The 23,254-nt window shown below is 46.4% G+C and overlaps 1 protein-coding gene across 3 annotated transcripts in view; it reads right to left on the reverse strand.

Moving 5' to 3' along the window:
- Positions 1 to 23,254, reverse strand: part of LOC126335027 (rhotekin-like) — a 1,081,506-nt gene that overhangs the window by 424,698 nt on the left and 633,554 nt on the right. The window contains exon 1 of one of the 3 annotated variants that reach the window (XM_049997901.1): positions 11,232 to 11,694. The exons of the other annotated variants lie outside the window; for them this stretch is intronic. Within the exon in view, the coding sequence (XP_049853858.1) occupies positions 11,232 to 11,336 (105 nt within the window). The 5' untranslated portion in view covers positions 11,337 to 11,694. Of the gene's footprint in view, positions 1 to 11,231; positions 11,695 to 23,254 lie in introns of those variants that run through there. 3 annotated transcript variants of the gene reach the window in all.

Below are 23,254 nucleotides of genomic sequence, written 5' to 3' on the forward strand. Positions count from 1 at the left end.
TCGGCACTAGTACAGTGTATATCCACCTTTCGCAGCAATGCAGGCTGCTATTCTCCCATGGAGACGATCGTAGAGATGCTGGATGCAGTCCTGTGGAACGGCTTGCCATGCCATTTCCACCTGGCGCCTCAGTTGGACCAGCGTTCGTGCTGGACGTGCAGACCGCGTGAGACGCCGCTTCATCCAGTCCCAAACATGCTCAATGGGGGACAGATCCGGAGATCTTGCTGGCCAGGGTAGTTGACTTACACCTTCTAGAGCACGTTGGGTGGCACGGGATACATGCGGACGTGCATTGTCCTGTTGGAACCACAAGTTCCCTTGCCGGTCTAGGAATGGTAGAACGATGGGTTCGATGACGGTTTGGATGTACCGTGCACTATTCAGTGTCCCCTCGACGATCACCTGAGGTGTACGGCCAGTGTAGGAGATCACTCCCTACACCATGATGCCGGGTGTTGGCCCTGTGTGCCTCGGTCGTATGCAGTCCTGATTGTGGCGCTCACCTGCACGACGCCAAACACGCATACGACCATCATTGGCACCAAGGCAGAAGCGACTCTCATCGCTGAAGACGACACGTCTCCATTCGTCCCTCCATTCACGCCTGTCGCGACACCACTGGAGGCGGGCTGCACGATGTTGGGGCGTGAGCGGAAGACGGCCTAACGGTGTGCGGGACCGAAGCCCAGCTTCATGGAGACGGTTGCGAATGGTCCTCGCCGATACCCCAGGAGCAACAGTGTCCCTAATTTGCTGTGAAGTGGCGGTGCGGTTCCCTACGGCACTGCGTAGGATCCTACGGTCTTGGCGTGCATCCGTGCGTCGCTGCGGTCCGGTCCCAGGTCGACGGGCACGTGCACCTTCCGCCGACCACTGGCGACAACATCGATGTACTGTGGAGACCTCACGCCCCACGTGTTGAGCAATTCGGCGGTACGTCCACCCGGCCTCCCGCATGCCCACTATACGTCCTCTCTCAAAGTCCGTCAACTGCACATACGGTTCACGACCACGCTGTCGCGGCATGCTACCAGTGTTAAGGACTGCGATGGAGATCCGTATGCCACGGCAAACTGGCTGACAATGACGGCGGCGGTGCACAAATGCTGCGCAACTAGCGTCATTCGACGGCCAACACCGCGGTTCCTGGTGTGTCCGCTGTGCCGTGCGTGTGATCATTGCTTGTACAGCCCTCTCGCAGTGTCCGGAGCAAGTATGGTGGGTCTGACACACCGGTGTCAATGTGTTCTTTTTTCCATTTCCAGGAGTGTATATCACAGTGTGGCTGTGATTTGACCTTGTTTTCATTGCAATCTATTTGTGGTGCAGGCCATTTGTTAAGACAGCTCGTTTCCTGGCGTGGGTGCGGTTATGGATTCTTGTCAAGACCGCTCATTGTGGGGCCGGTCGGATTACATATAAATATATACCGCTTGCTATGTGACTGTGCATAAGCCGTGGGAGTGAACGCTCGAATTGCCTACAGGCCATAGCGTTATTGCTTCCAAACACTGCTATGGGCCTTAACGCTGTTCTCTAAAGTTAAGTGCAATTTGGGAATCTTTGTGAGTAATTATGTGCGTTAATTGAGGCCACCTTGTGAATATTGGCGTTTCTGTAAGTCACTTTATTGGTTATTACCAGCCCTTCTTATTTAATACTTATGTTAATCATTTGTGCATCTTTAATGTACGTGCAACTTGTCATTATTCCTGTGTGTAAATTTTGCGGCCTTGATTGGCCCACTTTGTATTTTTAGTATAATCATGTTTCACTGTAGGCCTTTATGTGGGCAGTTCAGTTTTATTAAGTTTTAAGATCTCTTTGTTCTTTATGAAGTTGTGGTATTATGTGGCTGTGTAACTTCGGGTGGAAGTGTATAGTGTTATTAGTCTCTTGAGATATGGTTAAACAAGAACGATTGTTTGATTATTCACCGTGCCTACTATCAATGACTTTGGCTACGGACACAAAATAATACGATTCTTATTCGTGTTTGTCTAATTCAATGACAGTGATGATTTATAAATAGCATCAGTGAGAGGGCAAATGTCCGAATTGAAGTTTATGATAAAGTCTGTTTTCAGTCAAATTAAAATTGGAAAACAATCACAAGCTTGTCCATGACCAGTGATCCTGGACTTCCCATTTCCTTTAAATAACTGTGGAGAGATTTTCTAAAGGATTGAGCAGTAACACGGTTCAGTTTTCCTATTACGGGCATTTGTAGCACTGATCGCCGGTTCTGGAATTCTGGTACGCCCTGCAGTTCCCTGCTTATGGAGCTCCCTCCGTATTGGTTTGGTGCAGGCATGGCTGGCGAGTGCGATATTCAGCTCTGCAGTGACTTTCACAGCTGTCGCCCTGTTATTTTTCGTCACATTCCACTTCAGTAACGGTCATGATCACTCACTGTGCTGTGACTTACAGGATGACGTTTATCCGCTTTGCCGGTATGAAATATGAATCTTCGCCGCGAAGCATTCACCATTTGCTCGCGTTCGAAATCACTTAGTTCCGACGTAATGCTCTCACAAGTACACAGACCGGTTCTCTGCCGACGACTGACACCTGTAATGCCTTGTGCATACTGCATGGGTTCCGTTCGTGATCAAGTACAACAGCGTTATCATCAGCATTTATGTTCAAGCATGGATTTCACACAGTGTTTCCCAAATTTTTAGCCAACCCCTGTATTAAAAAAAACTAGTGAACTTCATTTATTTTGCAATTTATCTCGTACCAAATATGTAACCATTCGCTTTGTTGCGATTTACTCAACCATGAACATGTTTTCGAGTCACTGCAGGCTGACCATCAGATGGAGGTGTTACAAGAGCATTATTCTGTTGACCGACTGTAGCTAGACGCATTACGGATGCTGAGTACACAAATATACACAGTATTTAACTTATTCACTTTCTGTGAATCAGTGCAAAGCCAAGTGCAACTAAATACCGTATAAATTTGTGTAAATAGCTCGTTGTTGTTGTGGTCTTCAGTCCTGAGACTGGTTTGATGCAGCTCTCCATTCTACTCTATCCTGTGCAAGCTTCTTCGTCTCCCAGTACCTACTGCAGCCTACATATTTCTGAATCTGTTTAGTGTATTCATCTCTTGGTCTGTCTCTACTATTCCTACCCTCCACGCGGCACTCCAATATTAAATTGGTGATCCCTTGATGCCTCAGAATATGTCATACCAACCGATCCCTTTTCCTAGTCAAGATGTGCCACAGACTCCTCCCCAATTCCATTCAATACCTCCTCATTAGTTATGTAATCTTCCCAACTAATCTTCAGCATTCTTTTGTACCACCACATTTCGAAGCTTCTGTTCTCTCCTTGTCTAAACTATGTAGCGTCTACTTTTCACTTCCGTATTTAGCTACACTCCATACTAATACTTTCAGCAACGACTTCCTGACACTTAAATCTATACTCGATGTTAACAAATTACTCTTCTCTAGAAACGCTTTCCTTGCCATTGCCAGTTTACATTTTATATCCTCTCCGACCATCATCAGTTATTTTGATCCCCAAATAGCAAAACTCATTTACTACTTTAAGTGTCTCATTTCCTAACCTAATTCCCACAGCTTCATCCGATTTAATTCGACTACATTCCATTATCTTCGTTTTGCTTTTATTGATGTTCATCTTGTATCGTCCTTTCCAGACACTGTCCATTCCGTTCAGCTGCTCTTCCAAGTCCTTTGCTGTCTCTGACAAAATTACAATGTCATCGGTGAACCTGAAAGTTTTTATTTCTTCTCTATGCATTTTAATTCCTACTCCGAATTTTTATTTTGTTTCCTTTACTGCTTGCTCAATATACAGATTGAATCAAATCGGGGATAGGCTACAACCCTCTCTAACTCCCTTCCCAACCACTGCTTCCCTTTCATGCCCTTGACTCTGTATCACTGTCATCTGGTTTCTGTACAAATTGTAAATAGACTTTCCCAACCTGTATTTCACCCTTGCCACCTTCAGAATTTGAAAGAGAGTTGTACATAGCTGATTAATGTATTACATACATGACATAACTTAATAATGTATATTATAGGAAGAGATTTGATATGCATAACACAAGGCAGTGCACTCAGCATCAGCACTGCATTTAGCTACACTCGGTCCACAGCATAATGCTCGTGTAACACCTCCATCTGATGGTGAGCCTGCAGTGGCTCGAAAACATTCTCATGGTTGAATAAATCTTATCAAAAAACTAAAAAAGAGACTGGTTACAATATTTATCACCAGATGAATCGCCAGTTTAAATTACAGTCGTAGTTAGTCATTCACAATGGATATGCTGAGAACATCATTTAATTCCAATGCAGCGGACGTAGAAACATTGTGAGCAATATTTAAATTGAGGTCCCTAATATGCGCAGCCAAGGTGGCCGAACGGTTCTAGGTGCTTCAGCCTGAAACCGCGCGACTGCTACGGTCGCAGGTTCGAATCCTGCCTCGGGCATGGATGTGTGTGATGTTCTTAGGCTAGTTATATTTCAGTAGTTCTAAGTTCAAGGGTAGTGATGACCTCCGATGTTAAACCCCATAATGCTCAGAGCTATGTGAACCGTAATATGCATTGCTCTCTGCATATGTGCCGACTAATACGAGTGAAGATTGGAACTAGCCATTGCGATTTAATGATAAAATTTGAAAAATTCTTAGAAAGCGGAAATTGTTGCACTCATATTTGAGTGAAGACGGCAGAAATGCCGCCAAATAAAATTTAATAGAAAATCGTACGTCACAAGCTGAGCTATGTGTACGCAAATGTTAGCGAAATAGCTTTCCGTGAATCTTACAAAATTCTGAAGAATATCTAACAGGATAGTACTCGTCAACTACGTTGGTGTAGGAATAAAAGACGGCAAAATAAATATGGAGTCCTAAGCATCGCACTTAGAAGACCATTCGCGCAGTAAGTTACCATTCTTCGATCCCCTCACAAACTCTTATATGGAAGACTTAGAAATAAGCATCTCTGGTGTTGAAAAACAACCAAAACACACAGGCTCTCACAGCATTTCAGCTGAATTTTGCTAAGAGTCTCTATTTATCGTGAATTTCTAGCACAAGTAACTGTCTGAAGGGGCTGGAAAAATGTGTAAGTTGCTTTAGTACATAAAATAGGAAAAATGAGTGAATATCCCAAACATCGGACTGTTGCAAGATCCTTGATCACATTCTAAGCTCTAATGCAATGAGTTCCTTTGAGACAGATAGATAGATAGATAGATAGATATAGAGAGAGATGATTCTGTCCACAAATCAATACGTATTTTGAAAGCACCGCTTATGCGAACCAACGCTTGCTCTATTAACACACGATGTCCTGCGAACTGCGAACGTAGGTCAACAGGTAGACTGTACATTCCTAGGTTTCCAGAAAGCTTTCCGCACGGTACCACATTGTAGACAACAAAGGTTCCAACATAGGGAATAAGTCCTCAAATCTGTGACTGGTTTGAGCAGATTTTGAGTTATGGAGTCATGTGCGTTATCTTGGACGGCGAGTGTGGTAGGACCAGACGTGTTCTCCACGTACGTAAATAATGTGTCGGGTACGGTAGGGAGCAAGCTGAGAATGTTCTACTGATGGTGCTTTTGTGTGCGGGAAAGTGTCGTCGTTGTGTGACTGTAGGGGGATTCAAGATCACTTTTCTATTTCGTGAGGTATGTGGCAGTTTGTTTTAAATGTGGATAAATTTAAGTTAATAAGGATGGGTAGGAGAAACACTCCTGTAACGTTTGAATACATTAACAATGGTACGTATGCTGCCTGACTAAGTCTCCTCGATTAATTACCAACGTATAACATTGCGAGACGACATGAAACCAGAAGAGAACATGAGGTGATTTCCAAAGAAGGCGAATGGTCGACTACTGTTTATTGGGAGGGTCCACCAAACCATCGCGTACCGCACACAGAACGCTTTTGTTCCTCATACAGAAATACTCGGTTACCTGAGATTCTTTGGAGGGAAGAACAGGAGCTTTTCGGAATCGCTGTTGAGTGAAGAGAACGACATCCATGTAACACTTCGAGTTGTTGCTCAATTTATCCTTCACCTTGCGACCGGTTTTGGACAAAGACCATTATCCAGCACATTTTTTTGTTAACAGGAAGAGTTATATGCATAAAAAATGCTATGTCAACAATATCACGTTTGTAAATAATATTTACTCATGCAGAAGTCCTACTCAACGACGATATCAACGCACTTGGCCGTTATCCGCAACACGCGGTGAGGTTACAGAAAACAAAACTCATCGCAGAGTCAAAACTTTCAAGTGACTTGTGCATATCCACTCATGTTGAGAGAAAAACAACAGACAGAACACCTAGAACGACTACAGCTAGGGCGTTGCATTAATATGTTCTTCTGAAATTATTAGCATTTCAGTAACCTCGGTCCAGCATGTGTCCTGTTGCCTAGTAACCACAAGGTCTGCCAGGGACCGTGATAACATGTTGCATGCGTGATGGCATCGAGGCGTATACGGCACGAAAGGCCGTATTTATCTGTTTCCAAATTTCATCTGTGATGGTTGGCATTTGGTCACAGCGCTGCACCCGTCGTTTCAATACATCCCATACATTTTCGTTTGGCGACAAGTCTGGTGATATGGTGCGTCTGAGCAAAAGGCTAACTGAGCCAGATCACTGGTCAATCATCAGAGATCGGCTTGTTATCTTTGGCGCGTCCCCGGGCATGAGGATCTTTGCGTTTTCGGCTGGTACGCGCGGGACGGCGAGAGGCAGTCAGTTTGGGGCGGCCGGTGAGACTGGCGGAGTTGGGGATCGGGCGTAAGCACACGTGTGATGTCTGTTACGCTGGGGCTATTTGCTAACCGTGAAACTCCTGCGGCAGTTACTGGTTGCCTGGAAGGCATTTCATATAAACTGTGCCAAGCCTCGCAGTGAGAGAGAAGTCCGGAGTTGGTGTTGACCTAGATGTTTGTACAAATTAAGGCGACTGTGTGAGAAGCACGGCGTGGGTCTGCTGATTCCTTCGTCCATCCGGCAGCCACCGCGAGCGGATGTTCGGCCGGAATGTCTACAGTTTGGGGTTAGCATAGTGAGAACAAGTTCTCGTAGGATGTGCTCCCAGCCTGACTCTTAGCCTATGTTATTTGTGGGTGCTGACCCCTTGTCTGTGACTGTTTCCGGGTGTCCTGCAAGATTTCCCAGCAAAACTGTGTTTTTGTGGCATTCTGTGTTTCTGGCTCAGCCTCCGCCTAGAAAGAGGACATCTTTTGGAATTCTTTAATGCTATAATTTAAACATATAAAAAATTGTTATTTCAGAATAAGCGCCTGTTTCTTTGGGACACTGCAGTTCAAACAGGAGTAGTGTAATGTTAATGAGTATTTGTTAATCGTCAAATGAAGTGTATTTAATGTCTTGCAGTTTTCTGTGGCGCGCAGCTATGTTATTGAACTCATTTTAAAGTGTTCCGTTGGGTGAATGACTGCTCCCCACTTCAGTGTATTCTTTTGAGTAGTATTGTAAGGTTTTTTGGATATTTGTCAATGGGGTGTATTGATTCAATTTTGTTTTCCTCTTTCTTTTGAATTACGGAGAACTGTTTAGTTTATCTTGTTATTGGCTTAACTCGCACTTCACGCACAAAATCAGCTGATATTGAATTTTTTTTTAAATCCCTGTTTAATGTCAGACAGATTCAAATGTAACTTCATTTATGTTATTTGAAATAAATGTGATGGATTGATCTTAATGAATTATGTGCAATCGAAGTAAGGGACCCGGTCCTTCATGAGTGCCAGCTAACATCCTCTGACTTCAAGCAGGTACGTTTCCGATCAGCAACATGTAGTCGTGCATTGCCTTGTTGAAAAATGGCATATGCGGTGTTGTGCAGAAAGGATATGGCTACGGGTCACAGGATATCATTCACGTAGGTCACAACGCCCCAGACAGGCAGCAGCTGTGATCTGTGGCTGTACCCAACAGCAGCCCACAGCATAAGGCCTTTAGTTGGAGCCGTGTCATGTGCGAATGCGGTCACTATGACGCCGCTCCCCGTGTCTGTGGCGAGCGAAAATATGGCCATTATTTTCAAATACGCAGAAACTGGATTCGTCCGAAAACACTATCTGATGCCATTCTCGATCCTAGTGACGTTTCATACACCACTGCCGTCTAGCATGTTTCTGCACATTCGTGAAAGACAGGTGGATGAGTGGACGATGCGTATGGAACCCATGCCGTAATAAACGGCGAAGGACGTTCACCCCTGATAGTGTACGATGTGTTACACTGTTGAATTGTTGCGTCAGAGCCGAGCGGTTCTAGGCACTTCAGTCCAGCACCGCGCTGCTGCTACGGTCGCAGGTTCGAATACTGTCTAGGGTATGCATGTTAGGTTTAAGTAGTTCTAAGTCTAGGGGAGTGATGACCTCAGATGTTAAGGCCCATAGTGCTTAGAGCCATTTGAACCATTTTTTGTTGCGCCAGAACCGAGGAGGACGCACATCTGTCCTGCAATACGATTCGGATGAGATGTCGATCTTCTCAGGGGATGGTCTGGGTGGTGTGACCTGACCCATCTCGTCGTGTTCAACGGTCTTCCGCGAACCATTCTGCACACACCCGTTGCACAGCCGAAACAATTCGTCCCAAACTAGCAGCAAATCCCCGGATGCACGTGTCACATTCTCTCATGCTGGCTTACAGCGACAATGAGAGTCGCAGGCACATTTTACCTGTTGCTGATTTTGCGCCACGATACCTCTGTTGACACTGAACTCTGGCGCCGACATGGTTTCTGCGGAACAACTAATGTTCGTGCCCTGTCAATATGAACGTCCTATATCTAGTCGTTCAAGGAGCATTTTTTTCTGAGCATGAGTGTGCCATCAACCCGGATCACACACTGACTCATAGTAAGCCGACCAAAGCCCAGTCACTGCCTGATGGTCAACTAAAGGTGCCCCAGCCGGATTGGCCGTGCGGTTCTAGGCGCTACAGTCTGGAACCGTGCGACCGCTACAGTCGCAGGTTCGAATCCTGTCTTAGGCATGGATGTGTATGATGTCCTTAGGTTAGTTAGGTTTAATTAGTTCTAAGTTCTAGGCGACTGATGACCTCAGAAGTTAAGTCGCATAGTGCTCAGAGCCATTTGAACCATTTTGACTTAAGGTGCGTTTATACCTGTGCGCCTTCCGCACAGCCGCCGTGCGACTGTATTTGCCCCATGTGCAGGTACGAGCACGCACGAAGGTTGCATGCCTCATCCTCAACATGTGCGATTCCATTCACACTTATGTTCACATCGCGCGCCTCTACCTCCTTGTTGGGCAAGCTACAACCGCAAGGCGATTAGCAGCAAGGCACACAGGTGTGAACGGGGCTTAATACGAGGCGTGTTTTTTAAGTAAGGTCCGTTTAAATGTAAATACACAAAAAAGTAAATTTATTTTCAGAAATTACATACTTCACTCTATTTCTCGACATAGTTGCCAAGTTTGTTGCAACACGGATCATACGTCTCAACCAATTTTAAAATACCCTCTTGATAAAAACTTGCCGCCTGCTCCGATAACCAAGAGTTCACTGCCGTTTTCACATCGCTGTGATCATTGTAACGGTTGCCAGTGAGGTGTTGTCTGAGGTGAAGGAAGAGATGTAATCGCTCGGCGCAAGTTCAGGACTGTAGGGTGGGTGGTCTAAAACTTCCCAGCCAAAACTGTCCAATAAATCGAGAATCTGACCTGCAGTGTGAGGTCTCGCATTGTCATGGAGACGGACAATTCCCTTTCACAGTATGACGCATCTTTTGTTTTGAATCGCTCTCCATAGCTTTCTCAGGGTTTCGTAGTGTGCTTATGCATTGACAGTGGTTCCTCGCTGCACGAAGTCGACCAACAAAACACCATGCCTGTCCCAAAACACCGACGCCATGATTTTGTTCTGGGACAGTGTCTGTTTGGCCTTCACCTTCACAGGCGAGTTCGTGTATCTCCATTCCACGCTCTGTTGCTTCGGGTTCGGGCGCGATATGTGAAACCCGTGTTTCGTTCTCCAGTTACGATCTGACTCATGAAGCCGTCATCTCCTTCGTGATAACGAGTCAAGAACGTCATCGCACACTCAAATCTCTGGTTTTGGAGTCCTCTGTTAGGAGTTTTGGGACCCAACGGGAGCGCAGTGTCCTAAACTTTAGGTGTTCAGAAACAGTGTTGTAAAACACTGATCTGGACACGTCAGTAAATTCGTTTGAGAGACCTGTTACTGTGAAGCGCCTGTTATCACGAATCCTCGCTTCAACTGAAGCCACCAAATCGTCTGTAATCAAAGAAGGGCGACAGCAGCGGTCCTCATCATGCACGTTCTCCCGGCCAGCTTTGAGCTCTCGAACCCACTTACGCACGTTGCTTTCACTCATCACAGTATCACCGTACACTTCGAAAACCTGTCGATGAATTTCTGCAGCAGACAGGTTCCTGGCTGACAAAAACCGTATCACTAAGCAAAACTCACACGCGGCTTGCGAGTTGATAGTCTTAAACATTTTGAAAGCACAGAACAGAGCCGTACAGGTTAGCTACAGAGCTGAAACTGAACACAGTTGTTCCCGAGGCATGCCGGTACATGACGCATGCGCTCGTTGCGGTATGGATTCGAACTACTAGTGTCTACATCAAAACGGAACTTACTTAGAAAACACGCCTCGTAGATAGAAGGAGTGTCATTTACCTGTTTTACATGATGTCATTTCTACAACTTATAAAAGCAGTTGAACACAACAAAAAAGGGTATTGTGTAAGTTTAGAGGACCGGCATTTCAGAGAGATTGCAAAAAGGTTCTACAAACTGCAAAATTCATCTTACCTTAAGAGCCCAATTAGGTACATTCGACCACATACAGAGGCACACAGCACTGATTTTCCCCCATTTTGCGATTGGAACAGGAAAGGGAATTACTACTATTTGTAGAAAGTATCCTCCATCACACACTGTAAAGCGGCCTGAGAAGTACGTGACAGTATTTAGCTGTTAACACAGCTGCGAAGTACAAGCCACGCAGTTGCAACTCATTACAAAGTTTTGAAGCGATGAAATATTTACTCGAATTGTCCAGTGCCAGGTGGAAAATAGACGATTGTCCGTTCGAATGTTGTTGCCTGATGGGTAGTAAATGTGGGCAGAACACCAATAAATCCTTTCCAGTTCAGTGCACTCACCTGGTGACGTATCTCCAGTTGCACTTCGTCCAGTTTTCTCTGCAGCTCCAGCACGATCGGGTCGTCCTCCAGAATAACGTAACCATTGCGCTTCGCGTCGTGCATTTTTCCTGTATATTCTGCGGGACGTTCGACAACAGTGAATTTATTCCGCCTCCAGTCCCAAACAGAGCTACCGCGGACCCCTAGATCACAACACCGCACATGTGGCGGCGGCACACTGATCCGCTGTGGTTATGAAACACACGCGCACCTCGGCGTCTGCTTTCGGTGCGCTTACTCTCTGCAGCTGCCGGTGAGGGAATCCGGACGCGATAGCGGCTGGCGGAAGGAAACCCGCTGTGGCCTACACAGTGGGATAACAGAGCAGTGGCCTCGCGAGCGCTCGCCTAACTAAACGCAGCGGTATAGTGTAGCCAGCGGGCCACTGAACACTGACGGGTACCTGCTGTCGAACGGGTCCGCAATTAGCTGCGGATTCGCGTAGGTAGGCGGAAAAGGGAAAGGGGGAGGGGGGCAACTCTGGGAAGGGGGCGACGTCACTTCGGCAGCATCACCGACTGCTTTGTGACCGGTGACGCAACGGACTGTGACGTCGGCTCCGCGAACGCCGCTCTCCTCTTAGCAGGCTGTTGCCAAACACCACAAGCGTCTCATTCAGAAGCTCAGCTGGGAGGCCCAGCGTCTCTTTACGAGGCGGGGTGGCGTATTGGTCACACAGTGAACTCACATTCGGAAGGAACACGGTCCAAATCACCAACAGGCCATTCAGGTTTCGGTTTTCTTAGTTTCCCTGATTATCTTCAGGCGAATGCTGGGACGATTCCTAGCGAAATGGGGACTCCCGATTTTCTGCATCCTTACTCAAAGAGAGCTTGTGCCTCGTTTCTGCTGACTTCTACGTCGACAGGACATTAAAGGCTAATCTACAGATTAATATTTACAAAAGTACAAAAGAGTTGACAGCCACTGGCAACTACGCTGTTTATTAAAAGCAAATACTGTCGTTACCGGTGTCGAGTCGATGCACTCATCAGAGATGGCTGTACAAGTCTGTAATTACGAATAACACGAGTGGGTGCATGTTTTTGACTGTGGTGAAACATACAAACTTTTATAACAATTTGTCCATTTTATTTGGACTGTTGAGCTCCGTGGCCGTGCATAATGGTATTTTACTATAAAAATACAGCGACCAGTCACTTTTTTTAATGCGTTTTATTTATGCCAATATGCATTTCGGGTTTGCACCCATCTTCAGCTGGCAAATTACATGTATCTTCAATTTCTACAGTGGTACAATATCGACAGCAGTTTGGATGATGCAGCTGGCATTCTCCTCTCCTTGTTTTTTCTTGGCCTTTCTTCTTTTTTGTAACAGCTCAAACACTTTTTGTCACGTATTTTACAAATGGCGGATAATGCAGTGCGCCTGTAAAAAGTGTTTGTGCTGTTACAAAAAAGAAGAAAGGCCAAGATAAAACAAGGAGAGGAGAATGCCAGCTGCATCATCCAAACTGCTGTCGATATTGTACCACTGTAGAAACTGAAGATACATGTAATTTGCCAGCTGAAGATGGGTGCAAACCCGAAATGCATATTGGCATAAATAAAACGCATTAAAAAAAAGCGGCTGATCGCTGTATTTTTACAGTAAAATATCATACAAACTTTTGCCACAACCAAGAACGATCATCGTATCGTGTTCAGCTAAAATTGAATGCCATTATAAACATGAAAAGCCCTCTGACGATGAACCTGTCGATTCGAAACCGGTACCGGCGATATTTGTTTTTAATTAACAGCATTATTACCAGTGGCCGACTAACCTTTACACGTTTTGCAAAAGTTAATCTCTATCCGCATAGAGCCACAATGTAAATTTTCAATGAAATAGTTTCAAAGTATACTCTTCTTTCCTTCCAAACAACTAGACCTGTTCAGCTGGATTCAACAAAAATTCCGAACCACCAACTATGTGGAACATAGTTTCATCTGCTTCTTCAAGAAGGCTGTACAATGGAGTGGTAATTTTGGAAATTTGTGCAAAGTTCCTATGCGACCAAACTGCTGAAATCATCGGTCCATAGGCTTACACACTACTTAATCTAACTTAAACTAACTTACGCTAAGGACAACACACACACCCATGCCCGAGGGAGAACTCTACCAGCTCTACCGAAAACACGCTACCAGACAGAATTCATTTGATTCTACCTCGCAGAACTGACGGAAGCGTTTTTCTAGTTACTGCGACTCGACTTTCTGCTCTTCACTGTGTACAGTGTTTTTAAAAAAAAGTGCCCCATTTCTTCCACGAGATAATTGAGCCGTGTTGCAACTCGCGTTGGTGGCGTTGGTAGCTTGGCATCATGTAATAGGGATAGTGGCGTCTCGTTTTCTTCTTGTGGCTCCACGAGTGGCAGCAGCAGCGGTTATCGATAACTAGTACTGTGATACTATCTTCGGAAGGATGTCAAGTGTTAGCCGGGTCGGAGTCAGAGCATCAGAGAGGTCCGACAGCGCGAGGTCCGACAGCGCGAAGACATACTGGGGCCGCTGGCAGCATGCAGGCACTGCCGGATCGAGGGGCTGTAGTTGCGAGGGCGACAACCTCGTCCTCCACCGGACCCAGGACGTTTGAGTTGAGTGAGCATTAGCCCCAGTAGGGAAACTACTATTTTGAGATCACGCCGTTCGTTCGCGCGTTGCTGCTCGCAGGGTCGCTGAGACGATGAGCAACGAGTTGAGTGTTTGGAGTTGGTAAAATTAATGAGCCGTCCTCCATCTTTTATTATTGATCATTTAATTCCTTGTCTTTATCGATGAAGTTCAACCAGAGGTATTTTTCTGCCTGGTGGCCGCTAACGCCCCAGTTACCTGCCCTGTAGGTTAGCGTATTTTTGCGGCAGAGTACCTTTCCTTGCCGCTGCTGTCCGGTAAGGCGTGTAGTTCGACAGCCTCCTTGATTGTGGGTCGGATATTTGTTTCTTCTGGACTACTTTGGTCGCAGTGGGTCCTTCTGCTTTTGGATGTTTCAACACCGGATTCAGAAGACGTACTGCTGTCCGCCGGTTCCGCCTTGCCTGGGTTATTCAATCGTTGTGTTGGTTATCAGACGTTAGGTAGATGTTGCAGTAGTGTTGGCCAGCGTTTAAACTGTCACTAGTTTGAGTTGCCATTCGGTTAAGTGAATAGAGCTCTTGGATGCCTGTCTCATCGTTTTCGAAATTGAGTGGCTTTTTCAGGAGCACTGTCTGGGCCGACTTCTCTCTTGATTTCATCAGATTGTGATGATTGTCGATAAGGCCTTCAGCTATGAATGCAACTGGTCCTAAGAATTGTCAATTTGATATTGTCTCTTAATATGATTGTCCTTTTTATAATATTTTAGTATGAATTTGCTATCTAGGACTTCAGCCGTCAAACTGTTTTGAGTAATTACTGTTGGGGGTTTCTGCTGATAAATAATTTGAATTCTGGTCAATAAGGCCTTCAGCTGTGAATGCAATTTGACTTAAGAATTTTTAATTTGATATTGTCTCTTAATATGAGTGCCATTTTTATAATATTTTAGTAAGAATTTGCTATCTAGACCTTCAGCTGATAAATAATTTGAATTCTGGTCAATAAGGCCTTCAGCTGTGAATGCAATTTGACTTAAGAATTTTTAATTTGATATTGTCTCTTAATATGAGTGTCCTTTTTATAATATTTTAGTAAGAATTTGCTATCTAGACCTACAGCTGATAAATAATTTGAATTCTGGTCAATAAGGCCTTCACCTGTGAACGCAATTTTCTTAAGAAATTTTAATTTGATATTGTCTCTCAACAGTCAAATTTGATAATTGTTCCTTATTGACAACCCAAAAAAAAACAACCTAAGCAACCAACGGTAACTGGATAAGGCCACTGTCCGCGCCAAAATCTGCCTTTTCCCTAAGTAAACACGACTTAATAATAATGGTCAAAATTAAGGAAAAATCCTATAAACATAAACGCCTGCAAACAAATACTTGTTGAAATATGGGCCATTCCGCCCTATGATATCCATCTGCCTGTTGACATTATAAAACGTGCTCAGTCTGGTTACCATCCATTTGTGCGTAACCTTCTGTAGCAGAGAATCTCATCAGTTTCCTCTCACACTGGGTCACATGCATAGGAAACACGCTCATGTGTACACGTTATCGATGAGTGCGGAAAGCACCAATGTCTTACTGGTAAAATGTTTCCATAACCATGAACATAAGGGATTAAAGACAGATGACTGGGGGGGGGGGGGGGGGGACCTAGCTACCGGACCTACTCCACCAATTCGTCGCTCATTGAACGTTTGTGTTGCCAGAGTAGAAGCGACAACACAAGAGCGTGATTTATGCCTTCGCGAACTCCCGATTGTTTCTAGTCACCTTGAACTCAGCAGTAAAGCAACTTCTCGTTAAGATGATGGGGAGGAGGAGACGATTATGAATAATAAGCACGCTGAATTTAAGTAGCGGCGGTATGGCTCTGTCCTGAACTTCGCATCAGTCGCTGGACACCGCCCGCGCCGGACACGAGTACAGAGAACGGGGGAAAGGAGTGAGAGTGCCGCCTCGGCTTCATTGGTCACGAGCCGCTCCCAGGTGACGTCATAGGCGACAGGTAACTTGCAGAGTGAAGAACGTGCCAGTCGGCATTAGCTCACCGATGGAATGGGCGCCTGAGACACGGCGGAACTGGCCTGCTATTGCACAAGTAGAGAACTCTACCGGCGAGACTTCCAGAAGGTCATCAAATCCACGTTTTGGTGTTTTGGAATAAGGAACCAGTGGCCTCCTGTGACTTATTACAGGGTCAGTACGTAAGTGCCAAAGTACGTAATACGAAGGCCAGGGCCACTACAGGGTCAGTACGTAAGTGACAAAGTACGTAATACGAAGGTCCAGGGTCAGTACGTAAGTGGCAAAGTACGTAATACGAAGGTCCAGGGTTCAGTAACCAGTCACTCTAGGACGTTTTTCTGTTCCTTGTCTCTTGTTTTATCTCACGCAACTGTTAATGTGAAACATTATACTGCCGCCCGGTGTGGCCGAGTGGTTCTAGGAGCTTCAGTTTAGAACCGCGCGACCACTACGGTCGCAGGTTCTACTCCTGCCTAGGGCATGGATGTGTGTGTGATGTCCTTAGGTTAGTTACGTTTAAGTAGTTCTAAGTTCCAGGGGACTGATGACCTCAGCTGTTAAGTCCCATAGTGCTCAGAGCCATTTGAACCAAATATTATACTGTAGTACCTGTGTTTTTACGATGAACTCTGCAGTGTCCTTCAGACATGAATATATACGCAAGTGTGAGTAATTTCTAGCTAATGTGAAAAATGCCTAGTTGCACCGTGGTCTGACTTCCGCGTAGCTATACGCCTTCAGTCTAAATGCGCAGTTATCTAAATCAAAATCTGTACAGTTACATTGACTGAAGGCGTGTAGGCCACATTTAGTTTTTTTTCAGTTCTCGTACTCCGTGCAGTCTTCGTAGCGAAGTTACAAGTACTGACAAAAAAGGAGAGCCCCAGGTTGTACTAGTTCGTTAAAATACCTGAGTCTCGGAACTTAAACATCCTGCCCCCCTTTTTCACCCGATTTCTTTGAATTGTGAACCCTCTTTAATTATTTCCGAAAAGACGAAAAAGGGAGAGAGATTTGGAAATTTGTGGTAAGTTCCTATGGGACCAAACTGCTGAGGTCATCGGTCCCTAGGCCCACAATGAGGACAGGATTGAATTTGCAAATGGCGTTGGATTGAAATGAGTGGAATACACGTTGAAATAACCGATTTTTAACAGTTCGTTGTGTCACTATGGTGCCAACTGTTGCTGAGACAGCTACTGCCGATGAAATACGCTGCGCCAGAGCCACCTTTCGATCATGACGGTCTTCTGTGTCGGCAGTTCTGCGTGGCCGTCCGGGGCCCAGTCTTCCTGCTACCGTACACTGTGCTGACTACCGCTGCCAGGAGTCATGTACAGCGGTTATATTCCTGCCAAGTGTTTCTGCAGTATCGCAGGAGGAAGACCAAGTTTCTCGTAGCCCTATTAGACGACCACGAACACACTCAGTGAGGTGTTGATAACAGCGGCTATGTCGCTTTAAACGCACTCTTGACTAACGTCAGCTCACCACGGTCACTCTCCAAGGTAACTAATGTTCACCAACATTACAGCGCGTATTTAAAGCAAGGCGTACCAAAAGCACCATGGTAAACACCGGCTATTTACATACAAGATAATGGAAACAAGACATTCCGTGCATTGCTTCTTGTAGGGGGAGCTTGAGCCACAGGCCGGCCAGGGTGGTCGAGCGGTTCTAGGCGCTACAGTCTGGAACAGCGCGACCGCTACGGTCGCAGGTTCGCAGCCTGCCTCGGGCATGGATGTCCTTAGGTTAGTTAGGTTTAAGTAGTTCTACTTTCTAGGGGACTGATGACCTCAGATGTTAAGTCCCCTAGTGCTGAGAGCCATTTGAACCATCGAGATACGGCCTGCGGGACATATCACTACGCCAAAACATGATTGCCTGGAGACAGCTATTTAGGGGCTAGAACGAGCCCTGAAGTTCAGTTCACTGCGGATACCGACCTCGTGTACTTTGACCGCTGAAGATCACATCTCTGAATTGGACTTTTACTAGTGTGTGTTATGTTACCACGAACCTTTGTGGAAAATTAGAAGTGAACTTTTGTTTACCTCAATTAGGAGACATTTACTGGCATCGTTATTACCTCCCGTGTGTTGTTCAACCATCAACTTGGTGAACTTACATCAATAAAAGTTGTGTACTCTTCAGGTTTTGCCGGCGAGATCTTGACATGTGGAATAATCGGGTCTACTGCCGGATATTTGTGTCGCTCTGGTACAATATTTCGGCCACGTAACTCGTTGCCTTCTTCAGGTGCTACCTGAGACTGCCGTCTTGGAGGATCTTGTCCAGGAAGCGCCAGGTTTGCGCGGACGGCAGAGAGAGCACCCAGCGCCCTCTGAGCATAAGTACTGGACAAGATCCTCCAATACGGCAGTCTCAGGTAGCACCTGAAGAAGGCAACGAGTTACGTGGCCGAAATATTGTGCCAGAGCGACACAAACGTCCGGCAGTAGACTCGATTAGTCCACATGTCAATAAAATTTGTGTTTGTGAAAAATTGCGAATTGTCAGTCACAACACAAGTGCTTCGGCATAACAATTATCTTTCAGGAGTAAAAACGCACTTACCAACTTTCGTTTATGTTCATAACTCCTCCTTCTGGTTGCGATTTTTTTCCGTCAGTGTAGATAATATTATGGTCTATACTAAGTTACTGAGACAAGTCGACTACAGTGATCGGAGTGGTGTCGCATCGACACAGCACAATACCGTCTTTTGGCACACTAAAATACGGAGCTATACAGGAAAGGCGAACCTTGTGGATGAGATCCGAAGTTCACTGAGGCTTTTTGCGGATGATGCTGTGGTATATTGAGAGGTTGTAACAAAGGAAAATTGTACTGAAATGCAGGAGGATCTGCAGCGAATTGACGCATGGTGCAGGGAATGGCAATTAAATCTCAATGTAGACAAGTGTAATGTGCTGCGAATACATAGATGGATCCCTTATCATTTAGCTACAAAATACACTACTGGAAATTGAAATAAGAACACCGTGAATTCATTGTCCCAGGAAGGGGAAACTTTATTGACACATTCCTGCGGTCAGATACATCACATGATCACACTGACAGAACCACAGGCACATAGACACAGGCAACAGAGCATGCACAATGTCGGCACTAGTACAGTGTATATCCACCTTTCGCAGCAATGCAGGCTGCTATTCTCCCATGGAGACGATCGTAGAGACGCTGGATGTAGTACTGTGGAACGGCTTGCCATGCCATTTCCACCTGGCGCCTCAGTTCGACCAGCGTTCGTGCTGGACGTGCAGACCGCGTGAGACGACGCTTCATCCAGTCCCAAACATGCTCAATGGGGGACAGATCCGGAGATCTTGCTGGCCAGGGTAGTTGACTTAAACCTTCTAGAGCACGTTGGGTGGCACGGGATACATGCGGACGTGCATCGTCCTGTTGGAACAGCAAGTTCTCTTGCCGGTCTAGGAATGGTAGAACGATGAGTTCGATGACGGTTTGGATGTACCGTGCGCTATTCAGTGTCCCCTCGACGATCACCAGAGGTGTACGGCCAGTGTACGACATCGCTTCCCACACCATGATGCTGGTTGTTGGCCCTGTGTGCCTCGGTCGTATGCAGTCCTGATTGTGGCGATCACCTGCACGGTGCCAAACACGAATACGACCATCATTGGCACCAAGGCAGAAGCGACTCTCATCGCTGAAGACGACACGTCTCCATTCGTCCCTCCATTCACGCCTGTCGCGACACCACTGGAGGCGGGCTGCACGGTGTTGGGGCGTGAGTGGAAGACGGCCTAACGGTGTGCGGGACCGTAGCCCAGCTTCATGGAGACGGTTGCAAATGGTCCTCGCCGATACCCCAGGAGCAACAGTGTCCCTAATTTGCTGGGAAGTGGCGGTGCAGTCCCCTACGGCACTGCGTAGGATCCTACGGTCTTGGCGTGCATCCGTGCGTCGCTGCGGTCCGGTCCCAGGTCGACGGGCACGTGCACCTTCCGCCGACCACTGGCGACAACATCGATGTACTGTGGAGACCTCACGCCCCACGTGTTGAGCAATTCGGCGGTACGTCCACCCGGCCTCCCGCATGCCCACTATACGCCCTCGCTCAAAGTCCGTCAACTGCACATACGGTTCACGTCCACGCTGTCGCGGCATGCTACCAGTGTTAAAGACTGCGATGGAGCTCCGTATGCCACGGCAAACTGGCTGACACTGACGGCGGCGGTACACAAATGCTGCGCAGCTAGCGCCATTCGACGGCCAACACCGCGGTTCCTGGTGTGTCCGCTGTGCCGTGCGTGTGATCATTGCTTGTACAGCCCTCTCGCAGTGTCCGGAGCAAGTGTGGTGGGTCTGACACACCGGTGTCAATGTGTTCTTTTTTCCATTTCCAGGAGTGTAGCAGGTCAGCAACTGGAAGCAGTTAATTCCATAAATTATCTGGGAGTACGCATTAGGAGTGATTTAAAATGGAATTATCATGTAAAGTTAATCGTCCGTAAAGCAGATGCTAGAGTGAGATTCATTGGAAGAATCCTAAGGAAATGCAATCCGAAAACAAAGGAAGTAGGTTACAGTTCGTTTGTTCGCCCACTGCTTGAATACTGCTCAGCAGTGTGGGATCCGTACCAGATAGGGTTGATAGAAGAGCTAGAGAATACCCAACGGAGAGCAGCGCGCTTCGTTACAGGATCATTTAGTAATCGGGAAAGCGTTAAGAAGATGACAGATTAACTCCAGTGGAAGACTTTGCAGGAGAGACGCTCAGTAGCTCGGTACGGGCTTTTGTTGAAGTTTCGAGAACATACCTTCACCGAGGAGCCAAGCAGTATATTGCTCCCTCCTACGTATATCTCGCGAAGAGACCATGAGGATAAAATCAGACAGATTAGAGCCCACACTGAGGCATACCGACAATCCTTCTTTCCACGAACAATACGAGACTGGAATAGAAGGGAGAACCGATAGAGGTACTCAAGGTTCCCTCCGCCACGCACCGTCAGGTGGCCTGCGGAGTATGGATGTAGATGTAGATGAAATCATTGGCGGTGGCAGGGCGCTGTTAGGGGGCGTGGCCCTTGGAGTCCGACTGCCGTCGCTATGGTAACGACGGGTGAGTCCACGCCGGTGGCGATCGCGAGTGACGCACGCAAGACCGCCGCGAGGAGAGCAATCGATAGACAGCACGCGCGAGCTGCGCAGGTGTGGCGCGCGGTCCATTACGCTCGTGATTTGCGCTCGTCAGGGGCGGTGGCTGGCCGCCGCCTGGTCTACACACCTCCGCCCGCAACAGCGGGCACCCGGCTGGCTTTCTTCGAAATCGACGTACCTCTAACAGGCGGCCGTCATAAAGATGTTGTCAAAAAATGTTCAAATGTGTATGAAATCTTACGGAACTTAACAGCTAAGGTCATCAGTCCCTAAGCTTGCACACTAGTTAACCTAAATTATCCTTAGGACAAACACAGACACACCCATGCCCGAGCGAGGACTCGAACCTCCGCCGGGACCAGCCGCACAGTCCCTGACTGCAGCACCCTAGACCGCCCGGCCAATAACCGCGCGGCGAAGTTCAGTTCGTCGTAGGTTTTCACAGCGTAATAAATCTTGAGAGTCTCTTAGGGTTCGCTGCTGGCTCCGAAAACCAACTCGACATAATATTTCGACGATCCAACGAGCGGGACCCATCAGCAGAATCAGCGTTCTCTTGAAGATGGCGAAAAGCTGGATCGCCGAAGTATTGAAAGGAATTGATTTTACGATCCAGCAACAAACTCGAAAAGACTTTAAAGTTCTTGTTTGTAATTGATGATGATGATGAGGTCCCATACTCCGAGGAGCGTAGGGGACGATGCGGGAGACCCGCACCGCCGCACGAGGCAACTAGGCAAGCTCCTGGTTTGCCATTGTCTTCACCGTAATGCGGATGAAAGATGATAATGAAGACGACACAACAGCACTCAGTCATCTTGAGGCAGGAAAAATCCCTGACCCCCCCCCCCCCCTCCCTCCCGGCAATCGAACCCGGGACCCCGTGCGCGGAAGTGAGAACGCTACCGCAAGCTGCGGACGTAAAGATCCCAAATTATTTTCAATACTGTGTGTTAGAGAAAACAGTAAGAATATGGAACGAAAAATTTATTGAACTTAACATCTCACCTATAAGGTTAGGACGAGGAAGCAAAAAGATCAAAATCAGTTATGTGGCATTTGCAGATGATTTTGCTATGCTTACTGAAACTACGGCACCCGCTCCCGCTATAACACAAATAAATCTCCTGGAAGAAATAGCACGCAGAACAGACAGAAGAATTTCTGCAGAAAAGAAGCAAAATTTGTATTCGAACGTGAAAGATGCTACAAAATTCCTGAAAACAGATATTGACCAAATAGAGAGGGCAAAAATTTAAATATCTAGGAGAGACAACTCAACAAAATGCATTGGAAAAATTGGCAATAGAGGAAAGGGTGCATAAAATAGTGAGAGCATGTAGTATCACCAAGACCTCTACAATAAAAAGTGTCTATCCAAAAATGCAGAAATAAGGCATTACAACAAAGTGGTGAAGCCAGAATGCTAAGCCAAAAGTATTAGAACGGCGAATTGTAAGGAAAACAGTAGGACCACGAAAGACAGTAGAAGGCTGGTAGTTACGAAGTAATGCTAATATATAGGAAACAGAAAATATTTCAAACCAAATGAGGAAAATAAAACTCTTGTTTTTTGGACATTTATTTCGAATGCAAGAAATTAGATTAACTAATAATATTTTCAAATATTTGTGGGGAAGGAAGTCCACAACAAGCTGGGTCAACGAACTAAAAAGGGGCTTAAAAAGAAACAATATAAAAACAGAAGGTGTAATCAACTACACACATCAAAATAGTTTTACATCACCACGGTTCCCAGAACTCCTGAAGATAGACTTTGACCGTGGAAACTGTATCACAGACACAGTCCCTTTGACTGTACAGAGACGTCACTATACCCACACATGCATGGGCAGCGAATATTAGATGGAGGAGGTCCGACAGCCGATCAGTTCCAGTCATTCCACAAGGAAGGAGGTACACTGCTCGCGTAGTCTGATGTTCAACCATGCTAGACAGTCAATACCGCGGTTATATCGCGTCCGCATTGTTACTTTGTGGCAGGAAGGACTCTCAACAAGGAAGTGTCCAGGCGTCTCGGAGTGAACCAAAGCGATGTTGTTCGGACATGGAGGAGATACGGAGAGACAGGAAATGTCGATGACATGCCTCACTCAGGCCATCCAAGGGCTACTACTGCAGTGGATGACCACTACCTATGGAATATGACTTGGAGGAGCCCTGACAGCAACGCCACGAT

The sequence above is a fragment of the Schistocerca gregaria genome, chromosome 1 (genome assembly GCF_023897955.1).
Source record: "Schistocerca gregaria isolate iqSchGreg1 chromosome 1, iqSchGreg1.2, whole genome shotgun sequence".
In the NCBI taxonomy this organism is placed as follows: Eukaryota; Metazoa; Arthropoda; class Insecta; order Orthoptera; family Acrididae; genus Schistocerca; species Schistocerca gregaria.